The 11,131-nt window shown below is 44.4% G+C and overlaps 1 protein-coding gene across 3 annotated transcripts; it reads left to right on the top strand.

The window, feature by feature from the left end:
* Nucleotides 1-5,356: 5,356 nt before the first annotated feature.
* On the top strand, nt 5,357-9,996 carry polr1h (RNA polymerase I subunit H). 3 transcript variants are annotated; one of them, XM_089023909.1, is made up of 5 exons: nt 5,357-5,471; nt 5,743-5,862; nt 7,388-7,491; nt 8,345-8,454; nt 8,527-9,996. In XM_089023909.1, the coding sequence occupies exons 2-5, from the start codon at nt 5,745-5,747 to the stop codon at nt 8,549-8,551; spliced, it is 357 nt and encodes a 118-aa protein (XP_088880035.1). In that variant the 5' UTR covers nt 5,357-5,471; nt 5,743-5,744; the 3' UTR covers nt 8,552-9,996. The 3 variants fall into 3 exon arrangements, with proteins under 3 accessions (XP_088880035.1, XP_088880036.1, XP_088880037.1); XM_089023910.1 differs by having other exon boundaries at nt 5,404-5,551; XM_089023911.1 differs by lacking the exon at nt 5,357-5,471 and adding an exon at nt 5,536-5,654.
* The last annotated feature ends 1,135 nt before the right edge of the window (nt 9,997-11,131 follow it).

The following is an 11,131-nucleotide window of genomic DNA, read 5'->3' as shown; positions in this document are numbered from 1 at the left end:
TCTTCTTGATTAGAATAATAATAATAATCATTTAATTTCTAAGCGCCTTTCAAAACTCTCAAGGTCACTTTACAGTGAGTCACAGGATAAGTTTTTTTCTGTGAGTGAGCAGCGGCAGCCACACACGCCAGCGTTCACTCAACCCCAAAGTAACTCAAATAGATAGCAAGCTAGCTAGCTAGCGAATAGATAGCTAATAGCTAGTGAATAGACAGCTAATAGCTAGCGAATAGACAGCTATTAGCTAGCGAATAGATAGCCATTAGTCAGCAAATAGCTAGCCATTAGCCAGTGAATAGATAGCTATTAGTACTTGAGACGTGAAACTAAATGGCAGACCATACAATGAACACCCCTAAAGAGCGTGTAAACAAAACAAACACCAAAAGAAGAAGAAGAAGAAGAACATTTCGTAAGGGATCATTCCTCAAGATGGTGAAAGAAGAAGGCTACGTTTCCACATCCCTGGACGTTCGAAGCACCAACAGCTGTAAGCAAGAAAACATTGATATTTTAATTGGTTGTATTTTCCATGAACTGATAAATGTGCAACCTGGCTAATGAGCTCTTCCTGTTCTCCATCAGTATCTTCAGATGAATTGTCACCAATCACAGAGATGCTACAAAACAAGCATTCATATTCACGCTGTTCTGATTTTTCAAACAATATATTGTATTGTGACCGTTATAATTGGGGCATTTTATGGTGTTGACGAGAAAAAGGTTATTCTAATCTTGTAAACAGCAGAGACATTGTGAGGTCGGTTGAGGAGGGCCAGAGAGAGAGAGAGAGAGAGTTGGGGCGTGTTGGGAGAGCTTTTATAAAGACGGACAGGATGTGACGTCGTGTAAAGGCGGGCAGGAAGTGACATGAAGCAAGTCCAAGAAAAACAAAGTGATGCAAAAGGAAATAGAAAATTAATTTAACATTTGTTCGTATAGCGAATAGCCTTCACATTAAAGGACAGCCGACACCAATTTTTTGTTTCCTGACATCAGAAAAACTTTTTATAGCATCCATCCATCCATCTTCTGCCGCTTATCCGGGGTCGGGTCGCGGGGGCAGCAGCTTCAGTAGGGAAGCCCAGACTTCCCTCTCCCCAGCCACTTCTTCCAGCTCGTCCTGGCGGATCCCGAGGCGTTCCCATGCCAGCTGGGAGACATAGTCTCTCCAGCGTGTTCTGGGTCGTCCCCGGGGTCTCCTGCCAGTGGGGCGTGCTCGGAACACCTCACGAGGGAGGCGTCCCGGGGGCATCCTAATCAGATGCCCGAGCCACCTCATCTGGCTCCTCTCGATGTGGAGGAGAAGCGGCTCGACTTTGAGCCCTCCCGGATGACCGAGCTTCTCACCTTATCTCTAAGGGAGAGCCCGGACACCCGACGGAGAAAGCTCATTTCGGCCGCTTGCATCCGGGATCTCGTTCTGTCGGACGCAACCCATAGCTCGTGACCATAGATGAGGGTTGGGACGTAGATCGACCGGTAGATTGAGAGCTTTGCTCTGTGGCTCAGCTCCTTCTTCATCACGACAGATCGGTACGAAGTCCGCATCACAGCAGACGCCCGTCGACGTCTCGCTCCCTGACACCCTCATTCGTGAACAAGACACCCAGATACTTAAACTCCTCCACTTGAGGCAAAATCTCCTCCCCGACCCGGAGAGGGCACTCCACCCTTTTCCGACTGAGAACCATTGTCTCAGATTTGGAGGTGCTGATTCTCATCCCAGCGGCTTCACATTCGACTGCGAAACGCTCCAGCGAGAGTTGGAGAGCTCCGCTTGAAGGCCCCAACAGTACCACATCATCTGCAAAAAGCAGAGATGCTATACTGAGGCCACCAAAACGGAAACCTTCAACGCTTCGGCTGCACCTAGAAATCCCGTCCATAAAGGTTATGAACAGAATCGGTGACAAAGGGCAGCCTTGGCGGAGCCCAACCCTCACTGGAAACGATTCCGACTTACTGCCGGCAATGCGAACCAGACTCTGACATCGGTCGTATAGGGACCGAACGGCCCGTATCAGGCGTTCCTGTACCCCATACTCCCGAAGCAACCCCCACAGAACTCCACGAGGGACACGGTCAAACGCTTTCTCCAAATCCACAAAGCACATGTAGACTGGTTGGGCGAATTCCCATACGCCCTTGAGGACCATGCTATGGGTGTAGATCTGGTCCACTGTTCCGCGGCCGGGACGAAAACCACACTGTTCCTCCTCAATCCGAGGCCCGACTTTCCAACGGACACGCCCCTTTAGAACCCCTGAATAGACCTTTCCAGGGAGGCTGAGGAGTGTGATCCCTCTATAGTTGGAACACACCCTCCGGTCCCCCTTTTGAAAAAGGGGGACCACCACCCCGGTCTGCCAAACCAGAGGCACTCTCCCCGATGACCACACAATGTTGCAGAGGCGTGTCAGCCAGGACAGCCCCACAACATCCAGAGCCTTTAGGAACTCCGGTCGGATCTCATCCACCCCCGGGGCCTTGCCACCGAGGAGCTTTTTAACCACCTCGGTGACTTCAGTCACAAGGATCGGAGAGCCCACCTCGGAGTCCCCAGACACTGCTTCCTCCAAGGAAGGCGTGTCGGTGGAGTTGAGGAGGTCTTCGAAGTACTCTGCCCACCGGTTCACGACGTCTCGAGTCGAAGTCATCAGCGCCCCACTCTCTCTGTACACAGCGTTAGTGGTGCACTGCTTTCCCCTCCTGAGACGCCGGATGGTGGACCAGAATTTCCTCGAAGCTGACCGGAAGTCCGCTTCCATGGCCTCACCGAACTCTTCCCATGCCCGTGTTTTTGCCTCGACGACCACCGAGGCTGCATTCCGCTTGGCTAATCGATACCTGTCAGCTGTCTCAGGAGTCCCACAGGCTATATAGGCCCGATAGGACTCCTTCTTCAGCTTTACGGCATCCCTTACTACTGGTGTCCACCAGCGAGTACGAGGGTTGCCGCCACGACAGGCACCAACCACCTTACGGCCACAACTCTGATTTGCCACCTCAGCAAGGGAGGTACGGAACATGGTCCATTCGGACTCAATGTCCCCCACCTCCCCCGGGACATGTGTATAGTTCTGCCGGAGGTGGGAGTTTAAACTCCTTCTGACAGGGGATTCCGCCAGACGTTCCCAACAAACCCTCACAACACGTTTGGGTCTTCCAGGTCGGACTGGCATCTTCCCCCACCACGGAGCCTACTTACCACAGGTGGTGAAAATGACTTCAAGTGTCCCAAAACTACTTCAAAATGACCCCGGAAATGGCGAGTTTCAGAAGGTCCCGCCCCCTTGTTCGTGACGTCACGCCAGGACGTCTTGCCTTGCACTACAATCAAAACAAAGGCTTCAGATTGGGAGAAGATGCTTTCTTGTTACTCATCCAGTTATTAATATGATTCTAATAGTTCTGAAGACAAAAGCATCAATGTTTGCAATCGATTAAAGATCATCGTATAATTTTGAGGCATCTGGACTCCAATGTAGCATCCCAGAAAATGCACAAGATGGCGCCCAAGCTCTGTTGGAAATGGGCTGATTTGTCTGCTGGCAATTTGTGTCAACTAGTATCAAATAGTAGTCTTGGTGCAACAAACAACAATTCACCATCGCGTTATTTATGTGTTTTCCTTCTAATTTTGGCATCAACACAAAGTTTTCAGATGAAAAAAAGTACCCAAAATGCATTGTGTGTCGCTTTGTCGGTCAGGGGCGTTCCCTCCGTGACGTCACTTAGGGGATTGTCATCAACTGGAAAACAAGACTTCCTGGATATTCAGCGTGAGTCTTAAAAGGTAAAATATAGCGCTATGCGATGGAATCTTGTAAAATGCGCTCAATAGAAGTCATTTGAAGTGATTTGACAAATTACGGACACAACTTGTCCAGAGGCGTCGGTTGTCCTTTAACCCTTTCAGGGTTATTGTATGTTATTAAGGTCCAGGGTGCATGAAAGGGTTAAGAAATATGGGAAGTTTCCTCTAAATGTTGCATTCTTTTTTTCTTCCGAGGCCTTTCCAGGCATTTACTGCAGCCTCTGTCAGTTCTTGTTTGCTCCTCGGGGGTTCAGTCTCGTCTTCGGTGGGTGAAATGTCCGCTGCTCAATCCGCTAGTCATTCATTCCAAATTGTTGCATTGGCTACGTCCAATGTTTGTGCCAAACATCTGATCAGCCCTAATCAATCCCTTCCAGAAATCAAGTTTTAAATATGTTATGTCATTTGCATGGCTACCAAATAATCCAGAACTCTGCAATGGAAAATCTTTGGTGGAAGTTAAATAAAATGGTTAATGACAGCAATGGTGTAAATCAGTGGGAGTCGTTAGCCAGATACCATTTGTCAACGCTGGCTTGACTCCAAGGTATTGCAAAACCGAGAGGTGGCGCAACAACGTCGCAGTGTAGTATTGTCATGTCATGTTTCTCATGAGTCCAGAATTTTGTACTCAGAATAATATACATCATTCATTTTCACCCTGAAAAAAAAAATCCTAATCATAACAATGAGCGGCAACACCATTGTTGTTTTTTCAGTGTTTGCCAAAGCCGAAATTCCAGAACCTCCGTGATTGGCCTTTTTTTCTCCTTGCTCCAAAATTACATGTGCAAATAATTATCCTCCGAGAGCGCTGATTTCATTCTCTTTGCCTGGTGTTTATTCTTGGGTTGTTTTTTTCTTCGGTTAGAAGGAAGGTTTCAAAGGAACAGTGAACAGAATCTGGGCCTTAAACTTGCTGAGTTTCCAGTATTTAACTTTTGGAATAACAATGAAAAGGTAAACAAGCAAGGAGTGCAATCTCCTGACATGACAAACATCCCCTTCAATAATCCAGAAGCCGTGGTCAGCAGTTGGTTCCGGTTCCGGTTCCGCTTCCGGTCAGTCATCCGATGAGATGCTTGCTCAACTTCCTGTTTCCCTCTTGGTTATTCAGTCAAACCTCTGCTTTCAACTATAATACGTTCGACAAACCTGTTCGAAACGTCAATTTGGTCGAAAAACGCCATATTTCCCATTATAATCAATATCTGCTTTTTTATTGTGATTGAACAATACAAACACGGCTGCTCACAATGGAACGCCACACGAGGATAACGCGTCGGTCACAATGACGTGTGATACAAGAAAGTGACGTATCAGGAAGCGGAGTGCGGTCGAGTGGTGCATTCACTTGCACTCGGCTTGGTGGAAAATCGATTTTCGGTTGTACATTTATTTTTTACTCGTGAAGCGTTTGTATTGATTGGTTGGGTTCGGTACCACTAAGAAGGATAATGACTTGTAAAAAACGTTATAGAAAATGGCTGGATTATTCTCAATAACTTTTTACACGGTTGAAAAAAAAAACGTACACTTTAAAAGTGGCCGTGACGTCCTATTCATGCGACGCTCTGTCGAAAGACGAAGGTTATACGGCGAAGAACCCTTAACATTTGTCGATACAACGCAAAGTTAAGCAGCGATTCTGGTACGAATGCGAAACTGCCAAATCTCGTGATATTAATCAATAACATCTACCGTTCAATCGCAACGGCAGTGTTTCGCCATGTGCGTAGCTCATGCTCTCTTGTTGACAACTTCACACTGCTCCTTCTAAGCACACACTCGTGCCGAACTTTCTTATTTGGCTTGAGTAAAAACAACTTTCTGGGTGAATACGAGTGTTCCCCGTTGTTTACACCTTGTAGTGAATGATCAGTTTAAAAAATGCGTTAATCGCGCCCGTTCTCTTCATACAGACATGTCGTGTTTTAGCGGCGATCCCAACTTCTGTCCAGAGTGTGGGAATGTTCTTCCGTTACCAGGGATCAAAGATACCGTCTGCTGTCCCCGCTGCTCCTTTTCCATCTCTGTATCAGGTATTGCTATACCTATCCCATTTGACAACAATAACAGTCTCATACCTGTCTACCCTGGCTCATGGCTGCCCTTATAAATGATTACAATGCCCGTCTAAAAGTTGTAGTACGCCTGTACATTATTTGAAATGATTAAAAAAAAAAACGCGAACAAGCGGAAATGCAGTGTACCGTGCATGCGCACATTCTGCTTTCATAATCGACTGTCGATGAAAAGGTTTCTTCAGCGAACGTTCGCTGAAGAAGCATCTTGGATAAGAAGCGAAACGTCCGACACCTTCAAACTTGTACAGATGACGGCTGAAGAAACCTTCTCATCGATGGACCACTCCTGTACGACTGAGAGCTTACACAGACATAATCGACTGTACCCAGCGATTAAAAAAATATATATACATATGATGGAGTATTACTTTTGCTCCCCTTATTAACGATTGCATTCGTGACTTTGTGGGATGCCGCTGGATCAGCACTAGATACAAAGTGTTTGGTCAATGCAACACGAAACTTGCGTTTGGCTACATTTTCCACATGTCAGTCGTGGCAGTTTTAAAGTGGCTCTTTAGATTATAAAATTCACTTGCAACAACATTGATGTCCTTTTTACACGTAATGCAGAAGGAAAACTGAGGACCTTTTGTCGACGAGCTTCTCCATCCAGCATATTCCCCTTGGAGACTCTCCCATTCTTTTTGGTGGCGACTCGTCCTAGAGTTTTTCTCTTCTTATTTGGCGCTTCTTCCATGCTTACTTCAACTTTATAACTTAGTTGATTCCTCGATTGCAACACAAATGCTACAGCTACCTGTTTGCTTTCAACATTTAGCTTGTAGTCGACATGCACATTCCACCATGATCCACTGGTGAAGAGACGCTTTGATCCTCTCTTTCATCTGGAACTGCTTCGTGTAACAAAGAGGGTACAGAAAGTGCTTCAGAATTGGATATGCCTTTATTAGTCTCACAGTGGAGAAATTTACATTTGACAGCAGCAAAGTTGTGAAAGAAATGAAAGTAGAAAAGCAAAACACAGGAGCTGCTGGAAAGGCAGCCACTCTTGCGCCGCCGTCTTGAAGTCAAAAGAACAAAAAAAAATGTTATTTGTTATGTAGTTTTTTGTTGTTGTTCTTTTGACTTGAAGACGGCGCCGCGAGAGCGGCTGCCTTTCCAGCAGCTCCCGTCTTTTGTTTTTCTACTTTCATTCCTTTCACAACTTTGCTGCTGTCAAATGTAAATGTCTCCACTGCGAGACGGATAAAGGCAAATCCAATCCAATCCAAATGCCGGACTTCAAATACGGAAAGGGATATACAAAATCAAACAAAAACAATGTGACGCGCATGCACATATCGTGCTTCATCAACAAAGACTCGATAACTGCAGAACATTTGTTTTATCGTATAAAAGGCCTTACACGGCGTACACAATTCAAAAAACTTTTTTTACGGGGAAAACGTATAAGTTGACAGGTATGCAGTCTCAATTGTAACAACTGTACACTGTGCGTTTATATTTTGCTGTCTAGAGTTTTTAGGCCGAAAAATACACTCGACGGTCATCTTCAACGTGATGGACAAGATGTCTGTGGATCTGGAGGGGACTGATGATTCTGAAATGAAGGGTCCTGTGGTAAGAGAGAGTCTTCTGTTGCCTTGTGTCTTCAAGGACAGCCGACGGCTCCAGACAAGTGGTGTCCATATTTGTCAAATGGCTTCAAATGACTTCTACTGAGCCTATTTGACAAAGGTCCCACCGCATATAGCTATATTTTACCTTTTAAGACTCGCGCTGAATATTCAGCAAGTCTTGTTTTCGAGTTGATGACGATGTCCGACGTGACGTCACAGAGGGAACGCCCCTGACCGACAAAGCGACACACAATGCATTTTGGGTACTTTGTTTAGTCTGAAAACTTCGTGTTGATGGCCAAATTAGAAGGAAAACGCATAAATAATGCCATGGTGAATTATTGTGTGTTGCACCAAGACTACTATTTGATACTAGTCGACACAAATTTCCAGCAGACGAATCAGCCCATTTCAAACTGGAACGCTACGGCTCGAATTGATGCCGAAGGACTTCTTTCATCGATTGCAAACATGTATGCTTTCCTCTTCAGAACTATTTGAATCATGTTCATAAGTGGATGATTAACAAGAAAGCTTCTTCTCCAAATCTGAAGCCATTGTTTTGATTCTGGAGCAAGGCAAGACGTCCTGGCGTGACGTCACGAATGTGGGGGCGGGCCCTTCTGAAACTCGCCATTTCCGGGCTCATTTTGAAGTCGTTTTGGGACACTTTAGCTCATTTTGATTGGTGTTTTGCATTTGACTAAAAATATCAGCCTGCGTGTTTTGGCTATTTTATGATATGATATACGTTTATCTCATGTCAGTTAGCAAACAAAAAAAATGGTGTCGGTTGTCCTTTAAATTGGGATCACTTTAACCGTTAAGGTGCACGCGATGGTTTGTTTTCTCAGATCGACAGACGCTGCACTCGCTGCAATAAAGAAGGCATGATTTATCACACAAGGCAGATGAGATCCGCGGATGAAGGCCAGACCGTCTTCTTTACATGTATACACTGCAGGTAAAAAGATGAAATCTCTGAAGTAAAATGATAGTGTGCTATTTGCACATGATGCCGATTGTTTTGTTGCAGGTATCAAGAGAAGGAAGACTCCTGAGAGCATTCTGAAAAATGTCTCTTTGTGTCGTTTTATACTCACCAAAAAGGTGACCTTTTATTTTTTTAGTTCATTTTAGTATGTGTATTAAAATGGCTATTAAAAAAACAAAAGTCAGACAAAGCAAATAAAATTCAATTGAACTTGAAATAGGTGAGATGCGTTCACTTGGGAAAGATTTCTACTCAATAATGTCTGACTGTTTTGAGATCTAAAGCGAGCTTCCGTTGTCGTCAATGTTCCCGCATACTCTGCGCACAAGAACATCGACGCAGCGCACATTTTGCAATGTAACTCAATGAGTGACAGGTGTCCGGCCAATAATGCCGCTTCGCAGCCAAACGGAGCAGAAGGGCTCCAATGTGCCCCGCCCATACGCGCCGTGATAATGGCGTCAAACTGGTGTGTGGCCACAGCGTACATAAAATGGGAATAACTAAATAAGCCTTAAAACTACACACAACATACCTTATTCTATGTATAATAAATGTGCTATTGTATTGCAATGAAAGAAATACACTGCATTGTATCATAAAGTCACTTTATTTACATTTGTGATGGTCATTGATGGCTTGATGGAATGGCGTTGGAGGTCAAAGGGAATTGCTGTTTGGAAAGAGAGCCGCATTACGTGAGCACTAATTAAAGAAATAAACTGTGCTGTAAAATGAAGTTTCATTTCCCTTTTTGATGGTCGTTGATGGCTTATGGAAGGAGAGTCACCTTCCGTAAGGACTGTTGGTAACTTAACCTCTGGTGCTGCTCGGTCGTGTGCTTCCGCCGAAGATCACTCCGACAGCCGTGGTGGGTGTGTATTATGAAAATAGTGCTTATTATAAGGTTTAATTTTCAGAAATTTGACGTTTGTAAGATGAAAAGTTTGTAACTTGAGGTGTTTGTAACTTGAGGTCTCACTGTATTATATTAGTGATGGGAATTGCGGCTCTTTTCAAAAAGCCGCTTCTTTTGGCTCGACTCACTAAAAAGATCCGGCACTTTTGGCTCCCAAATGGCTCCTCAGTTTGTTTGTTTATTGTTGTTGCTTAAATTAACTACCAAAATCATGTCAAACTATGTGAGAAACAAATTACTGGTGTAAAAAATACACTATATGAAATATTTGTATTGATATGGCTTGATTTATATGTACACGGAGAGCATCCACAAACGTTGACTTTCCCTGTGGTGACTCAGCTGTCACTCTTTTGCTTTTCATATGAATAATGCTATCATGCCAACTAGTAAAAATACGTATCATTATTGAATAATAATCACAACATCATGTGATAACAGCTTCTTCTTCCCCCGTCGCCATTAACCCTTTGAACAGGAGCCCAAATGGAAGTGTATAGCGCCTCTTTGCAATTTTTTTGCCGATGATACTAGTGCAGCGTGTTGCTTGTGTGTTCTACATACATAGTTGGCAATAAAGATGATTCTGATAACATTTGTCCACCTGTCTACCCTAACCCCCCCCCCCTGCTCCTTGTCGTCACTGCTGCGTGTATCTGTAATTGTCCCCTCCCTCCTCTACCCCCGATATCGACCAATCACGTGCGGCTTTAACCGAAAACCAGGGGCGGGGACAAAAAAAGTGGGCTGCCATTTCCGGCTCCTTGTTCGGAAGCGGCTCTCTTCGGTCACTTTAGAGAACCGGCCCGTTGGCGATCGACACGTCACTCGTACACGTCCACATCCGATGTTGCTCGCAGTGCTCCTCCGTGTGCTCAGGGCGCTTGCGCGTGTGTCTGTCTGCTCAAACACGTGACAAATTAGAGGGAACATTGGTTGTCGTTGTCACGTTTGCCTCACGGTTCAAACATTGCTAAGACCTTTTGTGTTGATGATTTGCTCCAAAGTGAGCCAAAGACTGCATTAAGTGTTTAGTTGGACGACTTACCTCTTCCTTTCATAACTTTGCTGCTGTGAAATGTAATTTTCTCCACTGCCATACGAATAAAGGTACATCCAATCCTATTAAGACTATTCAGTTTTATATAGAAAAGGAATGCAATCATAATCACTGGTGTGAAAATTCAGTTGAATAATTTTAACCACACTCATATCTCAATGACACCGACTTTCACCCACAATACTTTTTAGTAAATATATGAAAATGTTTCAAAGCGCTTGGTGCTATTTTGCCACCTTGACGTTGATAGGATTGTGAAATAAGTATTTTAAGAGAAATTCCCGAATGGGATTTACATAAAACATGCCAATTTTTTTCTGGATTAAACTCACAATATACCATTTTCACAAAATTCATCAATAAAATATGCGGTGATGGCGAACTGTATTTTCATGCACTTTGTATTTGCTGCCTATCTTATTTTGAAGGTCTGTTTAAAGCTTACCAAAGAGGGTACAGAAAGTGCTTAAGAATGAATGTCTCTCTGTGTCTTTGTGTTGTCATGTTATTTGTTACTTGTTTTTTTTTGTTCTTTTGACTTCAAGACGGCGCCGCGAGAGTGGCTGCCTTTCCAGCAGCTCCTGTGTTTTGCCTTTCTACTTTCATTTCTTTCATAACTTTGCTGCTGTGAAATGTAAATTTCTCCACTGCGAGACTAATAAAGGCAA

The sequence above is a fragment of the Hippocampus bargibanti genome, linkage group LG20 (assembly GCF_051943395.1).
Source record: "Hippocampus bargibanti isolate YZ-2025 linkage group LG20, ASM5194339v1, whole genome shotgun sequence".
Taxonomy (NCBI): domain Eukaryota; kingdom Metazoa; phylum Chordata; class Actinopteri; order Syngnathiformes; family Syngnathidae; genus Hippocampus; species Hippocampus bargibanti.
Note: the sequence above shows the minus strand (reverse complement) of the source record. Positions and strands in the feature narration are given on the sequence as shown.